General features: G+C 42.0%; 2 protein-coding genes across 2 annotated transcripts in view; both read left to right on the forward strand.

The window, feature by feature from the left end:
* Positions 1–6,254, forward strand: part of LOC139474084 (nuclear pore complex protein Nup205-like) — a 46,539-nt gene extending 40,285 nt beyond the window's left edge. Inside the window, exons 35-41 of the mRNA XM_071256949.1 lie at positions 1,404–1,658; positions 2,025–2,105; positions 2,996–3,162; positions 3,826–3,940; positions 4,716–4,850; positions 5,625–5,794; positions 5,974–6,254. Of these exons, the coding sequence (XP_071113050.1) occupies positions 1,404–1,658; positions 2,025–2,105; positions 2,996–3,162; positions 3,826–3,940; positions 4,716–4,850; positions 5,625–5,794; positions 5,974–6,063 (1,013 nt within the window). The 3' untranslated portion in view covers positions 6,064–6,254. The remainder of the gene's footprint in view (positions 1–1,403; positions 1,659–2,024; positions 2,106–2,995; positions 3,163–3,825; positions 3,941–4,715; positions 4,851–5,624; positions 5,795–5,973) is intronic.
* A 7,592-nt stretch (positions 6,255–13,846) lies between these two features.
* Positions 13,847–23,230, forward strand: part of LOC139474609 (xaa-Pro aminopeptidase 1-like) — a 32,268-nt gene continuing 22,884 nt past the window's right edge. Inside the window, exon 1 of the mRNA XM_071257687.1 lies at positions 13,847–13,967. Within this exon, the coding sequence (XP_071113788.1) occupies positions 13,922–13,967 (46 nt within the window). The 5' untranslated portion in view covers positions 13,847–13,921. The remainder of the gene's footprint in view (positions 13,968–23,230) is intronic.

Below are 23,230 nucleotides of genomic sequence, written 5' to 3' on the forward strand. Positions count from 1 at the left end.
GGGAGGAACTGTTTCCACAGTGAGTCACAATGTTGTAGGGAGGAAGTGTTTCCACAGTGAGTAACAATGTTGTAGGGAGGAACTGTTTCCAAAGTGAGTAACAATGTTGTAGGGAGTAACTGTTTCCACAGTGAGTCACAATGTTGTACGGAGGAACTGTTTCCACTGTGAGTCACAATGTTGTGAGGAGGAACTGTTTCCACAGTGAGTCACAATGTTGTGAGGAGGAAGTGTTTCCACAGTGAGTCACAATGTTGTAAGGAGGAACTGTTTCCACAGTGAGTCATAATGTTGTGAGGAGGAACTGTTTCCACAGTGAGTCACAATGTTGTGAGGAGGAACTGTTTCCACAGTGTGTCACAATGTTGTGAGGAGGAACTGTTTCCACGGTGAGTCACAATGTTGTAAGGAGGAACTGTTTTACCACAGTGAGTCACAATGTTGTGAGGAGGAAGTGTTTCCACAGTGAGTCACAATGTTGTAAGGAGGAACTGTTTCCACAGTGAGTCACAATGTTGTAGGGAGGAAGTGTTTCCACGGTGAGTCACAATGTTGTGAGGAGGAACTGTTTCCACGGTGAGTCACATGGTTGTAGGGAGGAACTGTTTCCACAGTGAGTCACAATGTTGTGAGGAGGAACTGTTTCCACAGTGAGTCACAATGTTGTAGGGAGGAACTGTTTCCACGGTGTGTCACAATGTTGTAGGGAGGAACTGTTTCCACAGTGAGTCACAATGTTGTAGGGAGGAACTGTTTCCACAGTGAGTCAAAATGTTATGAGGAGGAACTGTTTCCACAGTGAGTCACAATGTTGTGAGGAGGAACTGTTTCCACAGTGAGTCACAATGTTGTGAGGAGGAACTGTTTCCACAGTGAGTCACAATGTTGTAGGGAGGAACTGTTTCTAAGGTGAACAGATGCATTTGGATGACTTTACCGTGTCAAAAGTTACCAAGTTGGCCATGGTCAGTCTAACTAATTCATCTCCCTGAATTCTGGGCAGAAATGCTCCCCAGTACCCTGTATAGTTGTAAGATGGAACAGGATTCCCACAGTATGTTGATAGTACTTGGACAGGTTGCCAGCCAACAAAACATTTCTTGAATGTTCAGGTATAATAGGTCCCCAGCACTTCATTCTGGTTGTAAGTTTGTCAAGAATAGAAACACTTCATAAGTAGTTATTGGAAGGGTTGCCAACAGCAAAACACTTTTGAAAGGTGAAACTTTCTAATAATTCCCTATGAGTTTTGGATATAAAGGACACCAGTACCCATGATTGTTAGATGGACCAAATAGCTACAGTGTACCTAGCAGGGACGACTAGCCAGCTAGCCAGCAAGCCATGTGTGCTGGCTGATTGTGTAAGCCACTGAACTCCATGAACTGTCTCTTCCCTTACAGCTGACCTGGGTTCGGAGTACCTGGACAGTGAGACAGCTCTGATCGAGTTCCGCGGACACCGCTCCTGCATCCAGAGGCAGATGCTGTCTCTCCTGTCTCACTACAGCTTCTCTCCGCGCTTCAGCAAGCAGCTGACCAACCTCAGCAGCCAGACATATCAAGGGGGCCAGGGCATCGCAGCCAAGGTGTCGCTAGCATACCAGGAGGTCACGGCTAATGTGGTGGCCTACTGCCGCTCCCTTCTCACAGAGTCGGGTGAGTTGGGAGTCTTATTTGACCAACATTTGAGAACTTTTGAAAATGAGGACTAAACTTGAGCGTCAATTTATATGAAGTTTTATCATTTATCAGCAAAGGAAGTCTTTCCAAAAGTCGTACAAAAACATTGCTTAACAATTTAACCCAATTGTACGTTTTTGAAGAGAGCTGTAAGTACAAATCAAAACATGTTATCTGATTTACAGATTGTTTGCTGGTTCTGATTATTTGTTTTGCCCTTCCCAAATTATACAACAGCATGATTATGTTTCCAGTAGTTTTCAGACAACATTTAAAATACTCCCATCTACATGATCTAAGATAAGACCAAGTAATGTAAACACTTTTGTTGATTATGTGCAGGGCCCACAACTCAGTACAGCCGGATCCTGTTCAGCCCTGGTCTGGAGGAAGGAAATGCTCGGGACCTACAGGACGCAGATGGTGAGATGATAGTAGGGAATCATCGTAATGCAGCCCACACTTGAATATTTCCACGACACCAGAAACAGGCTTCACACATTGTATCCATGTCAGGAATCGAACCCCGGTTTTCAGTGTGACGAGCGAACGGTTTAACCAGTAGGCTACCCAACTGCCTCCATAAGATACATAGACATAGTTAACCCAGTTATATATAGATGATGGGGACAGCATTTTATCAGGATATTAAAGGTACATTTCCCCTTGCCATGTCGTTCTAACAAATGTTCCTTTCTATCCCGATAATGTACTGTCATGAGTCCTCTATCAGTCTTAGTACACACACAAAAACTAGAGTTCCATGAATAGCATATCAGCATACTTTTCACTTTCCATTCAATGCCCACAAACCCACTGTGTTTGTGTAACTCTTATTGTACATACAGCTCAAGCAGCACTGATGTATAGTGTAGAGTTGGAGTACATTTTCGGGACATATTTATACTACATGTGACCCAGATGACAAACGTCAATTGGACTAGAGCCTTAAGCTGTGATCTAATTGCCCTAAATGCTTCCAGTTAATTCACTCATTAATGCCCTTTCACAACTGAAGTTAACAGTTTTGGCATGCAGTGTTGCGTCCCTTAGCTCGGCAAGGATCCGTTGGTTATTAGTTGGAATCCTGTGTTCGCCCTGATTATGATCCTTGATTTGACAGCATTTACTCTTTTGTCTCACCAAAAATTTGTTAAACATCTGTGACCTCAGTCACTTCCCTCCTCATTAAGTTGGTGTGCTATGATGAGACTCAAATACTGTTGAAAGCAGCATTGAACCCTTCTCACTTCTGATGTCCTGGTATTTTAAGACATTTTTGCTAAATGCTGGCCATGTGTTTCCGTGTTCAGAGTTCTCCATATCCAGTTTTGGCGGGAGCCAGAACCTGAGCCTGGGGGTGATAGTGTATCTGCTGAAGCAGTGTGCGGAACAGTTCCTGGTGGTGTACAAAAGTCACAGGCAGCACGCCCAGAAACTCAAAGATCTACAGGACCTCAGCTCCGAGGACCTCAAACAGGTCAGGACAGTCTCGGTTCAGATGAAACACTTCTTGTTGTTTCTTTGAGAAGTAGGGTTCCTTTGCCTCCACATTTTACCCGCTTGCATATAATGGAGCAATAGTATTGCCAATAATGGGGCCTTTAATAGGCATTTAGTAAGTAGAAAAATAAGACACCAAACCTTTTGCGTTTCTGGATGTTAGGAGTATGGGTGACTATGTGCTCTATGGTTGCATCATTTGCCATTAAGAGTTGAGTCCCTTAGTGGCATCAGTATAGGCTGGTTTGAGTTTGAATCCCACCTGGATCTATGGTCCAGCTGTCAGCATATTCACCTTCACATGGACTTTCCCAAAGGACTCTCATTTTGTGGTTTACAATGAGGGGAAATGAGTAAAACACACAAAATTTTATGACAGCTTTTTGTAAGAGATCGTGAATGATATATATACAAATCTTTATTCTAACAAAAGACAAATTATCCTTGGGTGTTGTTTCACAATCTTACTTCCGTGATGGCGTGACCTATGAGTTTTTCATTCAGTCGTAGCAGTACTAATCTGGAAGGGTTTTTTGGACAATGAATTTTAGACCAAGGTTTTGTAAATCAACCAAATAAAATGGTGAAAGGCCTCACCATGTGTCTACCCTAAGTTGAGTGTGTTGATGTCATGTTTCAGTTTTCGGGTGCGAGTGGGACGGAGAAGATGTCTTCCCAGCAGCGCCATGAGCTGGCCCGCAGTAGATTGACGGACATCATCACACAGAAGGCCAAGGAGCTGCAGCACCATGCGTGTATCCTTGATGTGTAACGAACAGGTTCAGTGATATTAGTTAGTACCTCACCTTGATGTGGTCTGCTTGACCTTAAGTAGTGGGTTGTTCATCTGTTGTACATCCATCTGTTAGCAGTGCACTCACTTCTCCTCCTCTAAAGGTCCCAGCCACGGGAGAGTAAAACTGACACTTCACCATCTGGTTTGTCTTGGCAGCGTTCCTGCGCTAGGTCTTGGTACCACACGCCTCCTGCTCCTGGTATGAAACCTCACGAGGGACACATATAACCACATGTAATCCTCATGATACTGTTTCTAAAAATTTATCTTACCAACATGTCTTAATCTGCCATTGTAAAAGAATTGAAACAAATTCAAAATTGATAGAAAACTGCTGTTTGATTAAGCTGAGGTAAACTTGTGCTATGTCATGTGACTCTCACTGACTTGAGAAAGCGTGCAGCTTTTTGCTTCAAAGCGGGATATAAGGGATTTATTCTCCCTCACAGAAATCCACATCTTCTCCTTGGAGGGGTCTACAGGATTTATTCTCCATCTCAGAATTTATTTTCCCTCACAGGGGGGATACAATGTTTAATCAAGATCACGTGAACCAATCAGATCTCATCATTCTGACATGGAGGTATGATAAAGGTTTTTAAGAGCTCTGTGAAACGGAGCTGCTACACAAAAGTTGATCATTGATGGAAATAATTTCATTTGATGGCAGATGACCCATTGGTTTGTGCAACGATTTATGTCAGAGCATCGTCAATATTTCCTTAACGTGCAAGATGTTGTAGAGAATTGTCTGTTCATCATCTGGCGTCACCTGGAATACTACCTGCTACACTGCATCCCTGTGGACCAGCAACCTCTAGCCTACCAGGCACACATGCGTCGACACAACCAGATACGTAGACTTCAGGGTAAGTGCATTGTGAGAGGAGATTAAAGTCAGGTCAGGATCCGCAACTTATGACAGTATTCAGTGTTTGAATCCATTTATTTACAGGTGGCTGGGATATATAAATAGGAGAAACCACGCCTCCAAGGTTTTGGTTGAAAATAAAAACCTGAAGAGGAGGGAAGAGCCCAAGGGCCGAATGCCCAGGAGCTATTCCGACCTCGAATGTTTACATTTTCAACCAACACCGAGGAGTAATGTTTTCCCTGGCTTATAAACTGTTGAGACAACAATTATCAATACTTGTTTAATATCATGTATGAAAAGTATGGTATGACAGTCTAATGAAACACTCATAAAATATCTGGCCAGGACATATGCTTAACATGGAAGCTCCTAATGAGCCACTATCTTCAACTAGGTCCGTGGTCTGATGTTTAGACTGCTAACTACTATCAGGAGGTTGTGGGTTTCATTCCCGTCATCCATAATGAAAGTTACAATTCTTGTCTTATATTGGACTTTTGAAACAAACTTTATCTGCTAGTCAACTCATCAGACTTTACTAAGAAAAAGGAAAACGTCATAACCGGTCTTACTAGGAAAAGGAAAACGTCATACCCGGTCTTACAAAGGAAAGTAAGGCCTCCGGAGAGGTTATTATGGAAAAACAAGTATCATCCAAAACAATGGTCATTGTCTCAGATAGGTTTGTAAAGCTTGAGTGAAGTTGAATTTTCTGTAAAACAACTAAAAATACTTGTTTGAGTTGAAATGTCTGAATGTTTCTCCCCAGACCTGACTGGTGTCCGTGGTGTCCCTCCTGCAGAACCTGAGATCATGATCAAACCGGAGTACGAACAACTTTCTCACGGTGTCACCAGAGATGACCTTGACCTTCTCAAGCAAACAGCGCCCTCTGTCATCAGCGAGTCACTGCTGAAGAAAGTGCAAGAGATAAACCAGGTATGGTGTGGAACGTTTTCTTCTCATTTTGTATCTTTGCAAATGAAAAAAGTTGTTCTGACTACTTTAAGCAAGAGCAGCGCTCTGTTTATTTGTGGCCTTTATTTGAAAACTATATTTATTAGGAATTTTGTTTGTAATAGTATTCTTAATACTTGACTCTTACTTGATTATTACAGTGCTATGTGAAAGATCGCAGTCACTACAGTTTCACAGAGGCAGTGATACGAAGAATCAAACGTCTGCTTCGACTCCATACTGGCAGCTGAAACTGCTGCAACAGAGAGATCACTGTTACTCTCCTTTCATGTGGATCTTCACAAAACTGACTTTGACAGGCTTCTAAAAAAATGACTTGTGTGAATATCTAAAGTAAGGAACTGTTGGAACTTGGATTGTTATAAATAAAGAAGATTGCTGTCATGACATCATGTCCGAGGACCAGTGGATGCAAACCTTACTTCACTGTCTCCAGAGAACCAGGGTGTACAGTACGGACTGAAGACAACCAAGTCGACCAACATCATCTGCATGCTCACCAATCATAAAAGGGACCATTGCCTTTCATGCCATGGTTATCGGCAAGTGTTAGGATGGGTTCTTCTAATTGTCATTGTGGAAAACTATTGTGGACATACTGTGTGATGTAATGACATGTTTTTGCTGTACCAATGTGCAATACAGAACACCTGCAGGGGATGCCAGGTGTTGAGATCCAGGATGAGTCTGTGTATTGTCATCTTCCTGAGGCAAGGGAATTAACTGACTAAAAGTCCAGTTTCCATCCTTGCCGAACTTGGCTGAAATTTCTGGGCTCGATTGGAGCGCCACCAGTGGCTATTACAAGTTATGTCTTTTCTATGCCCCTCCCATTGACCAATCAGATTCCACCTCTCATATCACTTACATTGGCTTAAGACAAAATGGCGGCGCCCAGTCAAGTCAAATCGATAATCGAAATGTGTATTGTAATAAAACAGGTCTTACTTTGCGAAGTGCATCAAATCACGTGAACTCCTTGATTAAAACATAAAATGATTGGAAAATATCTGTTGACACTGAGTTAGCAGTGCACATGCTTTGCAAATCCTGCAAGCGACCAAATTCTGTATAGCAGTTTACAAACCGGATATCGACTTTGTTCCGCGATTTAGATTGGACTATGCAAAGACTCGTTAGCCCAGCCAAAATGTAATTCGATGATGTCAGCCTAGTTCAGCAAGGGTGCAAACTGGACTTTTAAAGTCAGTTAACTCCTCGAGAAGATGGTGTATGGTGTGCTTATATGTACAGTTGTGAAGTTCAATACAGGAATAATGTGTGCTTATTTAAGAGTCAAAGTATCATGTTTGAACAGTTTTGCTGGTTTAAGGTTTAAACACATATTGGTATCTTCCAATTGGCAACCTGAGGTATATTATGGATCACACGTTCCACAAATTGCAGGGAAAATTTATTTCAATCAAGTTTTAATCTGTAGAAAACGTCATGACTGTAAATGTGTGTATGACCTGCAGGAAAATGCAAATGAAACAAAAATGAAAGACTGACCTGCTTGACACAGCAAGTGTTACAATGTACAGAATTATGTTGATAATTGTTCTATGTGATTGTGAGAATGTTTGGGCATTGTAAATATCAAAATAAAATGTCTAAATGTACAAATATTGTTTTCCATGTTTTATGGGCATCCACATCATGAAAATTCAACAGGCTACAAATTTGGAGCAGAATAGTTATTGGTACTTCAGCCTTGTCATGACTGAATGAGTTTGATCATAATCAGTATGATTATGTCCCTGTAGTGATTCAATGTCAGACTAGGTCCCAGCAACCTGTGCTTGTACATAGTGGGTTGGGTGGTTGTGACCCTGTAGGGATTCCATGTCAGACTAGGTCCAAGCAACCCGTGCTTGCACTAAGTAGATTGGGTGGTTGTGGCCCTGTCATGATTCCATGTCAGACTAGGTCCCAGCAACCCGTGCTTGCACTAAGTGGATTTGGTGATTGTGGCCCTGTCGGGATTCCATGTCAGACTAGGTCCCAGCAACCCGTGCTTGCACTAAGTGGATTGGGTGGTTGTGACCCTGTCGGGATTCCATGTCACACTAGGTCACAGCAACCTGTGCTTGCACTAAGTGGATTGGGTGGTTGTGACCCTGTCGGGATTCCATGTCACACTAGGTCCCAGCAACCTGTGCTTGCACTAAGTGGATTGGGTGGTTGTGGCCCTGTTGTGAATCCATGTCAGACTAGGTCCCAGCAACCTGTGCTTGTACTTATAAGATTGGGTGGTTGTGGCCCTGTAGGGATTCCATGTCAGACTAGGTCCCAGCAACCTGTGCTTGTACTTATAGGATTGGGTGGTTGTGGCCCTGTCGTGATTCCATGTCAGACTAGGTCCCAGCAACCCGAGCTTGCACTAAGTGGATTGGGTGGTTGTGGCCCTGTCGGGATTCCATGTCAGACTAGGTCCCAGCAACCTGTGCTTGCACTAAGTAGATTGGGTGGTTGTGGCCCTGTAGGGATTTCATGTCAGACTAGGTCCCAGCAACCTGTGCTTGCACTAAGTGGATTGGGTGGTTGTGGCCCTGTAGGGATAGTCCCAGCAACCTGTGCTTGCACTAAGTGGATTGGGTGGTTGTGACCCTGTAGGGATTCCATGTCAGAATAGGTCCCAGCAACCCGTGCTTGCACTAAGTGGATTGGGTGATTGTGACCCTGTAGGGATTCCATGTCAGACTAGGTCCCAGCAACCTGTGCTTGTACTAAGTAGATTGGGTGATTGTGACCCTGTAGGGATTCCATGTCAGACTAGGTCCCAGCAACCTGTGCTTGTATTAAGTGGAGTGGGTGGTTGTGACCCTGTAGGGATTCCATGTCAGACTAGGTCCCAGCAACCTGTGCTTTTACTTAGTGGATGGAGTGGTCATCATAAAGCTGATTGTCGGATTAACAAGTATCGGATTAAAGAGACCTACCTGTATTGAACTTTGTTTGGTTCAGGTTTACAGGCCTCCACTATGTGGCGTGCTTATTGCCTAGTGTAGCCTTAAACATCAAACGAAGGAATTGGGGATTTGAATCACCAACAATTTTCAGCTCGTGGCACACCAAAGGGAAGCAACTCTGAACAAATTCCTGGATGAGATGAGTTGGTTAACCCTTCCCTGGTTATGAAGAGGAAAACATGTAATGAGAAGGTTATTAATACTCAGGGTGCCAACCCCCACCCTTAAGGTATCCGGCATGCCATGAATTTGCCTTGGTATCAAAGTTTAAGAATGACATCAATGTACTCAACTGGTACAAATAAATTTGACAGGGATTTTCACACGTCATGCATGACCTTCATGCCCATAAACCTATTTGCAAGGACAAATAGATGCAAAATAAATAAAAACTCTTTGAAATATAAGTATACCAGATAAACATTTTGTGGCACTCTCAATACATGGAGCGTGATAATCCTGTTGTACAGTAAGAGCTTCATGCCTCGACCAGACAAATGCTGACGAGCACTGAATGGGTTGACTTTTTGTCAAATCCAAACCTACCCATAGATAGTAGGCCATTTCTACTCAGATAGTAAACCCATTGTACTTCAAGAACTGAATGCAGCTGCTATGGGTCAAACTGTCTGTACCCAGAACGATTGCTTTCCCTGAGTTGAACCTTTGTTCACAAGAACCAAAGTGAGCCATGTTTAGTTAACCCTTTGTTGTCTGTACATCATGAACCGAATGCATTCAATATTAGTTAACCCTGTATGCACTGGGTACATCAACTACTATAAGATGTAGTTATGCCCCAAACAGAGAAATATACATTCACAGCTTCACCAAAATAACGTTTATTCTCATGAATCCTCTACCTCTATGACAGGGGTGGTTATGTAGCCTAGTGGTTAAAGCATTCGCTTGTCACACCAAAGACACGGGTTCGATTCCCAACATGGGTACAATGTGTTGAGCCCATCTTTTGGTGTCATCCACCGGGATATTGCTGGAATATTGCTAATAGCGGTGAAAATCATACTCACTCACCTCTATTACATCATTGCCAAATTCCTGTATTTTGGCTGCAATCACACTGTAACTATATCTTCAGATTTTCAACAGAAGTCCTCTTCACTGTCAACTTCACAACTTTTTGTCACCACATGACACCAATCAGCTTGCAAGGAGAGAAAATCCTCACTTCTTTCCTGTGTGTGCTGGAGTGAACATCAACTTTAGAATCTCGTAAGGCTTGGAAAACTGTGAGTCATCCTGCCTCCACCACTTCCTCTGAACCTGTACTGTCTCCTAAACCTAACATTTATGCTGGAACTATTAATAATGCAGAATACGGTGATGGAATCTTTGTTTGATTCTCAACTTGCAGCCATTACAACGGAGGTGGAGCAGCTGAAGCATCATCATATGGAACAGGCTAAGAAGCATTCCCCGGCCAAAAGGGGGCATGGGGGACAGACGCAAGGGCAGCCCAACATGTCCGTCACCAAGGCCGTACGGCCGTCTGAGAGGACATCTGATTCACAGTCAACCGTATAGGTCGGTTTTTGCTTCGGGCATCAGGCGGGATACAGTTCTCATAGTTGACAACCCTAATTAATCTCTTGAAGAACAAGTTTACCATCTGGGCTCTGTTAGCCTAAGCAGGAGATCACCGACTCCATGGACTCTGTTCATTCTGGAATCCTGGTCACCGTCGGACGAGGACATGCTCGGAGACCACTGACACCCCATGATGAGTGAGTGAGTGAGTGAGTTGGGTTTAACGCCGCTTTTAACAGTATTCCAATTATATCACGGCGTGTCAGCTTAATCATGATGACTACGGATACCTAGGGTCATGCTACTTCACTTCTGGGTGTTAACTGGTCTCTTCTCCAAATACGAAAATCACGTTACCATCAGCACAATTGAAGGATTTTGTAGCAGCAAACAAGTACTCTATGGACACTGGAGCATACGTTAACTGGTTTGTTGCTGGAATTCCTATGAAGAATTACTTGAGACACATCATTTCCTAATAGAATGAGCCAAGTTGGACTAATGCCTGCTAGATACCATTGTCCGTATGCTGGAGGGCCTAATCGCTACTCAGACATGGATGTCTTCCCAGCTATTGTGGACACAGAGACAACAGTTATTATCCCCATTATGTTCTAGAAAAGTTTCAGATCATGACAAGAGAATGGTTTTGTCTCATCCCATAACAGTTCCCAAGATATTTAACGAGAAGCTATGTATGACTCTTTGCCTTGGCAGACTCCATCTGCTGCTGGATAGAAGCCAGACATATTCCCTGAAAATTGAACATCTTAGCAAATAGTCTTTCCCACCGTGGAAGAATAGTGGCAACAGAGTGGTCACTTCATTCTTCATGGATAACATCGGTATGGGACACACCACATCTGGATATCTGTGCCTCAATCACAAACTTCAAGTCTATGTCAGTCTTGGAGAACATCTTCATCCCTCATTTATGACAACTGATGGAACACGTTCGTCCAGTGGAAACAACGACAAGGTCTGGGAGATAGAACTGTAACTATTTTCATGGTGGCCGACTGTTTATTACTTCTACGCTCGCAGCGACATAAAATAGAAGGATACAGATCAGCTCTACACTGATCATTTTGATGGATTACCTGTCGGATATCATCACACTATAAATAAACTCATGCGATCTTTTCCTATGATGTAAGATCACCCTGGATCTTTCCTAAATGGAATCTATCAGCAGTTCTAGCAGGCCTTCTCACAGAATTGTTTGATCCTTTGGCCCAAGCTACATTAAATAAGGATAGAAAGAAATATATGTACTGCATTCCTTCTTGCTATTGCCACAGCGTCTCGAGTCTCGGAACTCACTAAACTATTCAACTCTTATTCATGCCGAGGATTGGAGCACTGTTACCGTGAGCCCGTTCCTGGACTGTGTTGCCAATCAGAAGTCCATACTGCGGACCACTGTATCACAGACACTACACTATCCATGGGATATGGCCAAGACAGCTGATCTTCCAGACCATCTCCTTTGTCCTATTCGTGCACTCAGGTATCTAAAGGCTACAGAACCACACAGGGGACACTGGAAATGACTTTTCATCTCCTGCAAGACTTTCTCTGATGAAGACATAACCATCAGCAGTTTCAGAAGGTGAAGATCCGGGTTAGAATAGGTCTTCAGCAACCCATGCTTGCCATAAAAAGCGACTGTGCTTGTCGTAAGAGTTAACAGGGTCGGGTTGTCGGGCTGGCTGACTTGGTTGATGCATGTCATTGTCGATGCATGTCATTGTCATTGACGTGACATCACAGTCGGAAGTGACAATGTGATCAGAAGAGATGTCGCAAAGCTGACGTCCCCTATGATATAACTGGAATACTGTTCAAAGCGGTGTTCACACAAACTCAAGCACGTAAGATAACTGAGTTTAGCCCCGAGTTGGATTTCAGTTCTATCACAGTGGGTATAGGTGGGAAAGTCGACAGTGAGGTAGACGTTTCCTCACGAGCAGGCGCACATTGCTGACTACCAAAGGATCAAAATCGGGGCGGAGTCTTGACTATTGCAGGGCTAAGAGACTCAACTCTGCTCAGCAAATAGCATCGCCTTTGCCAACTGGGCCACCTTGTCATCAAAGAACGATATGAAGATTCACTGCTAATGTTCATCCTTCAGACAACAGAAGCATCGACAAGGTCAATACATCGAGCACTAGAATATAGATATACATTTCTGTGTTTGGTTTAAAAAGGTGATGAGTTGTGTCCCTTACTCCCAGGATCCGCTAATTATGTTCCTCGAGACTAGCTCCGGTTTTCACCACTAATTACTGGACCCGTAAAGATTCGGGGTAGAATAGGTATTCAGCAACCCATGCTTGTCGTAAAAGGCGATTATGCTTGTCGTAAGAGGCGACTAACAGGATCGGGTGGTTAGGCTCGTTGACTTGGTTGATGCATGTCATCGTATCCCAATTGCGTGGATCGATGCTCATGATATCAATCACTGGATAGTCTGGTCCAGACTAGATTTTTTACAGACCACCGTCATATAGCTGGCGTTAAATAGTGCGGCGTTAAACAACAAATAAACAAACAATAAAACATCGACTGAAATACGCACATCCTCCCCGACTCACTCATTTAGCCCAATGGGGGTGGGGTGTTGTCATGTGAATTCATTGATAACCGAGATGTATTGAAATAATTCTCTTTTTTTTATGTTGTTGACAATATGGCCTTACTGATTGGTCAGTCTTCGATCTGTGTACAGTACCTGTTCACTTGACAAGACAGACCAGCATAGCTTAGTGCTGGTGTAGAATGTATTGGATTTGTATTGAGATTTTTCAGCTACAGCTACAAAACCAGATATTTTTTCATTTTAAACTATAAGCCTGTTTTTTTAAAGAAAAAAAACAAACACAAACTCTGCATCAATGTAATTTTTGTGGCAGGTAATTTCTTCTTTTTTAAGTCTGAAGCATAATTTCTTTATCCGACAAAATCCCAGCAGGTCCCTTATCCTGAAATGGGGAAATTTACCTTTTCATTTTGTGTACCATTGGGAGTGGAAGAGTTCAAGTTCATGTAAGATGGAGATATCGAGAATGCGAAAAAACATGATTTGCACGTGCATGTACAGTGTCTGCGCTTATTAAACGTGGAGTAAAGAAGTGAGAAGTTTAACAGTATACCGAGTAACCCTGCTGTCGCCCTCCATTCTTTGCTGTCATTCTCTAATTTAAATGTGTTTAGTTGACACAGATACTACCAAAGAACAGTTAAAGATCAATATCACTTTCCCCCGCGAACGAAGTATCATTGTTGTATCATTTTCGATAAACAATTCCACCACGATATATTACAGCCAGACAGCGCACAATGTCCCAGTGAATTTCTGGCTTCCATTACCGCGAGACTGTCGTAAAACTGGTTCTGTCAGTACATAGCGCAAAGCCTGCAACTTCCCCGCGAACACAGATATCCCTCAGCCACACATCTGTAGTGTGACCTTCGACCTGCCCTCACGGCGGTATTGGAGTAAAAGCGTGTCGTGTACCTGGAGCCAGGCACATCGCACAACGCTTGACGGAAGCAAGTCAGTATGGCGAGCAGGGAGCTCTACTTTTGCGTTTTGCTTGCGTTCGCAGGTGAGTGTATTTATGAACTTCTAAGACCATAGGGTAATTTGTTGATATGTTGTAATCAAAAAAGATACTTTTTCTGATTACACATATTTAATACAATGCAATCGGCAGTTTGATTTTTTTCCTCTTTCTTACGAATTGGCCTCTGCTGCAAATAATTATTATCCTGTGGCAGTGTTCAACATTTTACTGTATTCTAGAAAAAAATGCAAGGAAGCACTTTGCCTGGAAAGGGAATGACTGTTGTGTTAACTTATGTGCTATTATATCGTTGAAATTTATATTGTTGTGTTAATGATATGGCGTTTAACAAGTTCAACAGCTGTTTTTGAATTTGATGTTTTAATGAAACGTTTACTGGTGATTATCTCTTTCACGTATGAGCGTGTATGTGATTTGTTGTTTGTTATACCATAGTGGATATTCAATACCTTTGGCTGCTTTGGCTATGGACGGTGTGGCATACCCCCACACAAACAGATTGTTTTGAAACGGTCTGTACGCCAAGGCACCTGCATGACATTGTATAAACAGGCGACAGTATTCCAATATTGCACATGTATCACTACACTATATGCATCGGCGGTGTTGGTGAAGGTTAACCTACCACATGATATAGATAATATTCATGTCATACAAATATAAAAGACAATGAAATTCCCCAAATGAATTAAAAACAAGTGGATATGCAACAGTTTTACTAAACACGTGTCAGAACAACCAAACACCAGGAAGGACCAGGAATGTACTGTGTTTGTCTTACAGCGTGGCCAATCACAACACAGGGAATATGACAGCCTGGGTGTTATACAACAGGTTCAAGGTCGTTTCTCAACCCTTCGGTAACTGAGTGTTTGAGTGAATTCGGTTTGGCACCGCTTGACATTAACGTGTCCAGAGACACTATACACGCCTTGACACACTGTACCAATGACGATCCAAAACTTTATCAACTTGGCAAGACCATCTTCCACATGCATAGATCGGGCTGTCGGGTAGCCCAGTGGTTAACGCGTTCACTCGTCACGCCGAAGACCCGAGTTCGATTCCTCACATTGGTACAATATGTGAAACCCAATTCTGGTGTCCCACGCCCTAATATGGCTGTGCTATCGTAAACAATGGTGTAAACAGCATTTCAGCTCACTCGGTCATATAAAGATTAGCATATAAGACAACGAAAAGGGAAATGTTAAGCCCCTAATTTCAATATTCCGCCCCCCTTTATATCAGAAACCTCATATATTGGACAGTTCAGCTTGGACCCTATGGTTTCAATGGGAGCACCAGTTTCTGAATAATCTCTCATCCACAATTCTTTATCTTCGCTTAGGGAGGAATATTTGTAAAGTAATTTTACAAGATCGGAATGAAAAAAACTTAATTATGTATCATCGATTCCAGCACATTTACCAAACATGGGGTATTATAATTCATTTAACTCATTATCAATCGCAATGAGACGTCATTGCAGATTGTCAATAGACTCTACCCGCGTGAGGAATCCTGGTTACAATAGGCCCCGAGCTGCCTGTGCTGGCCGTACGACGTGACTAAATGGATCGGTCGGTCAGGCTCCGTGACTTCGTACTCCGACGGCATGGATCGCTGCTCACAATATCAATCACTGGATTGTCTGGTCCAGTCTCGATTGTTTGCAGGCCGCCGTCATATAGCTGAGGGGCGGTCGGGTAGCCAGGTGGTTCAAGGGTTCGCTCGTCGAGCCGAAGACCCGGGTTCGAATCCCGACATGGGGTACAATGTGTGAAGCCTATTTCTGGTGTCCCCCGCCGTGTTATTGCTGAAAATTGCTAAAAGCGGCGTAAAACCAAACTCACTCACTCACTCATATAGCTGAACTGCTGAGTGCGGCCTTAAACAACAAACACTCAAGACAATGTGCTAAATGTATGTACATGTCTGTGTTATACTTCAGAAGAAATGTCAGCAGCATCAGTTACGTGAACGTGTTTTCCAGACACGCAACCTTCAGATCCGCGTGAAGGTGCGTAGTCAACAACGAAGACACTCCTCGTCCTATCTGCCCTATGTTTTTTCCATGTAGAACACAAATGAGAGCAACATACATACATTATCACGACAAGCTTTGCTTTTGACGCCACTACGGACAATGACAGCATACAATACTGCTTAGCCATTATGCTGGGACGTGACAACTGTGTGACGAATGTGTGACACAATTCGTCATTGTGAGACAATGCATACCCGATGGTGACGTACATGAACAGACACGTGACTGACACTTAACGATGGCAAAGGCCCTTAACTGTGTTTTCACAAAACTCTTTTTCTTCCACTCTTTGCGTCCCCTGTTAGAAATAGTGCTAAATCGGGTTATATAAATATCTCAGTCAATGTATAGAAGTACTGATATCTGCGTAAATGAATGTATGCTTAAAATTATCATTTCATTTTATCTAAGTCTAAATACGCTAAACATTATCATTGTCTGTCGCGGTGGGGGTGGGTTGGGGTGGGTTGGAGTGGGGGGTTAGCACAGTAGTTCAAGTGTTCGCTCGATACGCCGAAGACCCGGGTTCGATTCCCCACATGTACAATGTTTGAAACCCATTTCTGGTGTTCCCCGCCGTGATATTGCTGGTATATTGCTAAAAGCGTGTGTGTGAATCTGTTTACCGTTACTTACATGCTTAACATTCCCACTTTATGTGTATGTAAATTGTCTTTCTGAATGACAAAATGAATGTTCAACATGCTCTGTTCTGTCCCAACGTAAACCCGTGTAAACAGATACGTCGCCTGTGTCCGGGATGTAGATGAGTAACTAGGGTGTCAGTGTAACCTAAGATGGATATGTCAACCTTGTACTCGACCCTGTCAGTAGACACAAGGAGAGGGGGGCTGAAGAGAGGCTTTTGTTGGGCGTTCTCGGACCTTCTTCGCCGATATACCCATTTTTTCTGTTGGGAAATACGTTTTTCGAATCTGCCGACTCCAAAGAATTGATTGGTTGGTTGGTTTGTTGTTTAACGCCGCACTCAGCAATATTCCAGCTATATGACGGTGGTCTGTAAATAATCGAGTCTGAACCAGACAATCCAGTGATTGAAATCATGAGCATCGATCCACGCAATTGGGATCGATGTCATGCATCAACCAAGTCAGCGAGTCTGACCACCCGATCCCGTTAGTCGCCTTTTACGACAAACATAGTCGCCTTTTAAGGCAAGCATGGGTTGCTGAAGACCTATTCTACCCCGGAATCTTCACGGGTCCCAAAGAATTGAAGTGTGAAAAATATAGAAATTGAAAAGCAGTGTTTATTATATTCAAATAAGTAAAATGTTTTAAAAATTCAGCTCATATACTGTGGCTAATCCAGCCTAGACATGTGTTTTCTCTTTCCCTGATCCTGCCGACCCCACTGTTTCCTACCTAAACCGTTCACCTAACATTTGGAGGAAATAAAAAAGAAGTTGAAATTATAACATTTATTCATGTCATATCTCGACCTAAACCTTCCTAGATGTTTTGCCACAAATGCGTAAACCCGATCTAGCGCCTCGGTGACATGCCTGCAGGGTGTGAAAGTGTATGTATGTAAAGTGTTTTCGACACACAGAACATTAGTGTTTAGGGGCATAAAATATATTTTGACTGATTATAGATACTGACTGAAATATGTATGAATGTATTGACTGATGATAGATACTGACTGGAATATGTATGAATGTATTGATTGATCTTAGCTATTGACTGAAATATGTGTAAATGTATTGACTGATGATAGAGTCCACGGACAATCCCAGGTCCCTAAAGGTATATACATGCCCTTAGAAGCGCCATGAAGGAACGTTTATACAATACAGGAAGATAGGATTATGATGCGGCCGGTGTTATAGCTATTGTTTATTCAATCACAATAGGGCGTGATTTAACCCAAGCCTCAGCTAATGTACACATTCATCACTTAACGGTCATCAATTACCTGTGACAGTCTTTGTACCCAGGGGCTCCTGTCGTCATCCCTCGTGACACTTTCTCATTGCCATTAACGTAATCTCCTCACACTGGTAGTATATCTTCCTCCTTTGGTTCATAACCCTTATTGTGTCAGACAGTGTTGTTTATTCATTCACTTAACACAGAGGAATGATGGGGAAACGTGCCTCACGGCTACGGAGTAATGAATGTCATTTTGGGTTTGAATCCGTCATCGTTCATACAATTTAAAAATTATGACAAGATCTGCTGTTATTAATCCTAATTGAAAGGTGTACTGTTTTCTTAATGATATATTTATTCACACTTTATAGAATTCGTCACTTATGTAAAGACGAGAGCATTGTTTCACCTTTGGGGGTCAAATCGAGGACCCGACTTGGAAACGAGAAACTGACGACAGGAATGGACGTAATAACAGATGCCTTGATGACTAACATTGCGACGGTGATGCAAACCACAATGGATGTTTGTAAAACAAGAAACTGTTTGAGCAGTGGAACCTCGCTCTAGGTTGATCATGTTGTCGGAGGCATGCATTTCCGTTTCATCTTGTACCTAGGCATCACGCCATACTTATAAATTAGAAATATGTAATTAGGAAATTATCATTTTCTCTCCATTGCGCATTCTTGATGTCAACACGACCTCTATTTTCCGTATGCAGCACACAGACATAAGTCCACGCGAGCATGATGGTGGCTCTATGTATGAATACATTCATTGTTGGTCGTACAGGTAGTAAATCCCCAAAGGGTCAGTGTATTCACATGCACGACCCCACCAAAGCTCTTGACCAGAGGTCACCGTGAAGGTCAGATTGGGATCAGTGGATGAGATTGGGGGGATTGCCCTAAAGTCGGGCCAAGCCAGGCCAGCGGGTAATACTAAAAATGGATTGCAGAATAATAAAACGAAACGTGCATATCTAGGCAGATTGCAAATGACCACAAACGTATAGTTTTGCTCATTTAATTGAAACAAAATGCATCTTCAGCAATGTAATAAACTGATAATTATGACTACATACCGTGAGTCCTCGTAGAAAGTCAGTGTCTTGACTGTGTGTTTTCTTTGATGAGAAAGTTTCTCACCGATCTTATCATGTAGGGGTGTGATGTCCGGGGTAGGAAACGACAGTGTTTGGACTACTCTTCTTTCATTCATTAACGTGTTGGGCATCCCTATTTAACCTTTACTACTTCATGTTTAACCAACACAGGATGTTTTCTGGAAGTGGATATTCGCGAATGTCATAGGGCTGACACGACACGTGTTAAGAACTAACATTCTTTATATCTAAAGACTAGTATTATATCTAATTATATACCACTTTATTGTCTCATATTGCGGTAGTTAAAGAAAACACAGTGCTCAAAGTGAGGCCCTTTTCACTCTACATTCTCAACATTGTCTCTATCCATTGTGAAGTGTTTGGCTTGTGTTGGGTAACAGGGTAAAAATATGAGTAGGCTGGTTATCATCGAGCAGAAGACTCACCAGTCAAAGATGTATTGAAAAACCACACAGTTAATTCTCAACCTTATCTAATGTTAATTCAACAATTTATCATATACTTAGCAGTGGGATATTCTGTTAATAATCTCTCATAATTCTATTGAAAGGTTCTGTACATTCTATCAATGTTTATTTGTACAAAGCTGTTTTATGTATGTACAGAAGTGAGACATTGATAAATTATCATACCGATTACACACAGGAGCTTCACTTTGAGCTCCTTACTCTCTTTAAATACCGCTATCTGTGACATTATAAAGTAGTATAAAGGCAGATATAATACTAATCTATAGATGTAAACACATTTGATGATACATATATGTGTTTAAAGTTGATTTTGACAGCTCTGATCAAGTCGGACTCAACACAAGTCATACACTTTTGATAGAGACTATGTTGAGAATGGAGAGGGAAAAGGGCTTCACTTTGAGCACCTTGTTTCCTTTAAATACCGCGACCTGAGACATTAGAAAGTGGTATATAGGTAGATTTAATACCAATCTACAGATGTAAACACATTTGATGTTACATCTGTGTGTTTAAAGTTGATTTTGACAGCCCAGGTCAAGTCGAAACGAACACTTCTGACAAAGATTTTCTTAAGAAAATACAGTAAAAGTGTTTGACTTTAACGGATCAGTTTTCTTTCAATGCGATGTACTGTGACATTATAAAGTGGTATATAGGTAGATATAATACTACTCTATAGATGTAAACACATTTGATGATACATCTGTGTGTTTAAAGTTGATTTTGACAGCCCGGGCCAAGTCGGACCGAACACTTGAGAGACTGTTGAGAGTATGGGGAGAAGAGGTCTACTTTAACCAACGTGTCTGCTTTAAATACGATGAACAGTGACATTATTAAGTGGTATTTACTTAGATATAGTACTGTCCTATAAATGTAAACGCTATGCCGACAGATTGAAATTTGTATCACGATAGCTAGAAGTATTTGAAACGTTTCAAATCCTATTTCGTTTAACGATTGCCCTTTTACATGTTACCTAGATCAGCGACGCTAACACACAGCTCCACTTTCTGGTTTGATGTGTTGCATCAATGATATGTAGGTATGGTCGTCGATTATGGAGTAATTAGCCAATAAAACTTTGGCCCGGGCTGGTCCGACTTTTAGGCAATCCCGAGACTGGGGGTCAAAGTGGACACAATGTATGTATAACAACTTCCTTATTGTACTGTAATAATGACATTTCAGTGTAGATGATTATACCGTTGTCAAGCAAGGCTGAATAATGAACATGGTACAGAATATACATGGTACAGAATATATATGGTAGGTGGGGGATTAAAAGTAACAAAAATTGCATACACGAGAGAGGTTAACATATATACAGAAACGTCGCCATTACAATAAAATAAAAAGGTTGTTATCCATGAATTATGTCTTCTTTGTCATCCGTCAGCTTTTTCGAAAGCCCATCGAATAACTCGGTTTAACGGGAACTTAACAAGGAAGTCACCCTACCCCCGAGTCTTCGTTGACACCGATCAGTCAACGTAATTAATGGAACCAGTCCTGTTCATTGTATAGCAAGATGGTGTACTGTAAATCATGCTCCTTCAATTACACGAATTGGGATATACATAGTAGACACGTTGTACCTGAAAACACGTATGTTATCAGAGAACAGGCGCCGCTCCCCTCCGTACTTCTAAGCACTTGTTTTATTAGACGGAGCCCAGTTTATTTATAGAATGAAAACCATACCATTATCGCAAGGTTGCTGTTTCATCTCATCTCTTTTCGTTCCTGTGACTATCAAGATTATCTTTAAAATACATGGAAGTGCCCTATGGGTGAAAACCGTTCACAAACAGGTGTATACTAAATTTAAACTCTTTATACGTATATTGGCTGAAAAGCAAAGTATTAATGCATATATTTAGCAACGATATAATTATCCGTGCTATTGCTAAACAGTTTGCGGGGGACATTTCGTGGCATACCCTTGCCTTATTATTTGAGTTCTGTGATTCCTACAGTTACTCCCGTTGTGATTAAGGGACAGAACCATGGTTATTACGGAACTGGAATTTAGTATCAAGATAACGTTTTTTTAGCTTAAGCTACAAAATCAAATATTCTTGTTATTTAAAGATTTGAGCTTGAATTTAAAAAAAACCCCAAAGCACACATTAGAATTGTAATTTTAGTGGCAGGCAATTTCTTTCCGTTCTTAAACAGTCTGACGCATAGTTATTTTTTTCAAGAAATATCGGGGCAATTTATATTTTCGATAAATTCTAACCCCTCAACTCGCCCCTACACACCAATGTCAATATCCACACACCCATACCAACGCCCAAGCCCACGCCCACGCCCACGCCCACGCCCACGCTCACACTCAGAAACACACTCAGAAACACACTCGCCCTTACCCACGCCCAGATCCTATCAACCCGTGAAGATCCGGGCTAATATAGGTCTTCAGCAACCCATGCTTGCAGTAAAAGGCAACTATGCTTGTCGAAAGAGGCGACTAACGGGATCGGGTGGCCAGGCTCGCTGACTTGGTTGATGCATGTCATCGTATCCCAATTGCGAGGATCGATGCTCATGATATTATTCTCTAGATTGTCTGGTCCAGACTCGATTATTTACAGACCGCCATCATATAGCTGGAATATTGCTGAGTGTGGCGTTTAACAACCAACCAACCAGATCCTATCCTAGAGATGGTGGCACTAAGGTAAGAAAGATAACGTCCGACCCCATGAACAAAACTTGAGTGGTAAATACCATCTCCAAACAACAACTATGCATGTCGACAATATTGGAGGCGAAAAATACCTGTCGCTCATAACTGCATGTTGTATGAATTATCTCATTACGCATCCCTGTGATAATATTGTGTTTGTGATATGAATGTACGAAGCAATCTGGAGTTGTACCAGCTACCGTCACCGGCATGGAGATACGCTACGTCTATAACCTACATTCGTAGAACCCGACACCAATATCTTCGAACAGACGGTAGATTACTAGATTCTGTAGAATGCACCCACTCCGGGACATTAGTCAGTCTCCTCTCCGCGCTGCCAGGTAACGGTTTTACTGACAGGCAAACACGATTATTGCAGAATTCCTGACTGTTCATACCTACAGCTGTGCTGTCAGTGTTGCTCTGTGTTAAAATGCATGACTGTATGATCGTAGCACTGAAACAATGCAAGACAGCCTTGTTTCCTCGTGTCCTCACCAATAAACCTAAAGGTCACATATTTTCTTGGTTGATGTACGTTTCTCATTCATAATATGTTTTTTTTTCATAAAACAAAAATAATGTATTTCTGAACTACAATGTGTTGTTAAAACTATTTCGGAGAATGTATCGGGGTTTGGAGTTAAAATAATTTTTTTTCCGAAACATTATTCCAATGACGTCTTGAAATCAATCTCATGAAAATCAGATCTTACTCCTAAAATCGTTCTGACTTAACCCTTAATGGGATGTCCTCAGATCTTTGTTTAGCTTTTGCGTTATCTGATTTTAATGAAATTGGCTTGAAATAAATGTGGTGTAAGTCCCTAATGTTTGTCTCCATGTCTCGGTTAAAGATAGTAAACGATAGAACTATGCTGTTTCTTAGAAAAGTCAATGGCTTCCTTGGAAAAATTGACAGGTCTTGTTTGTGTTGGTATTCGAGTGTCTGGTCAGGCATACCACTGGTTTTTACGGACATATCCTTGATGTTGACCTTGACCTTAATTGAAAGTTATTGCAAATAAAAAGTTAT

The sequence above is a fragment of the Haliotis cracherodii genome, unplaced genomic scaffold (assembly GCF_022045235.1).
Source record: "Haliotis cracherodii isolate W230 unplaced genomic scaffold, xgHalCrac1.p SCAF_3, whole genome shotgun sequence".
Taxonomy (NCBI): domain Eukaryota; kingdom Metazoa; phylum Mollusca; class Gastropoda; order Lepetellida; family Haliotidae; genus Haliotis; species Haliotis cracherodii.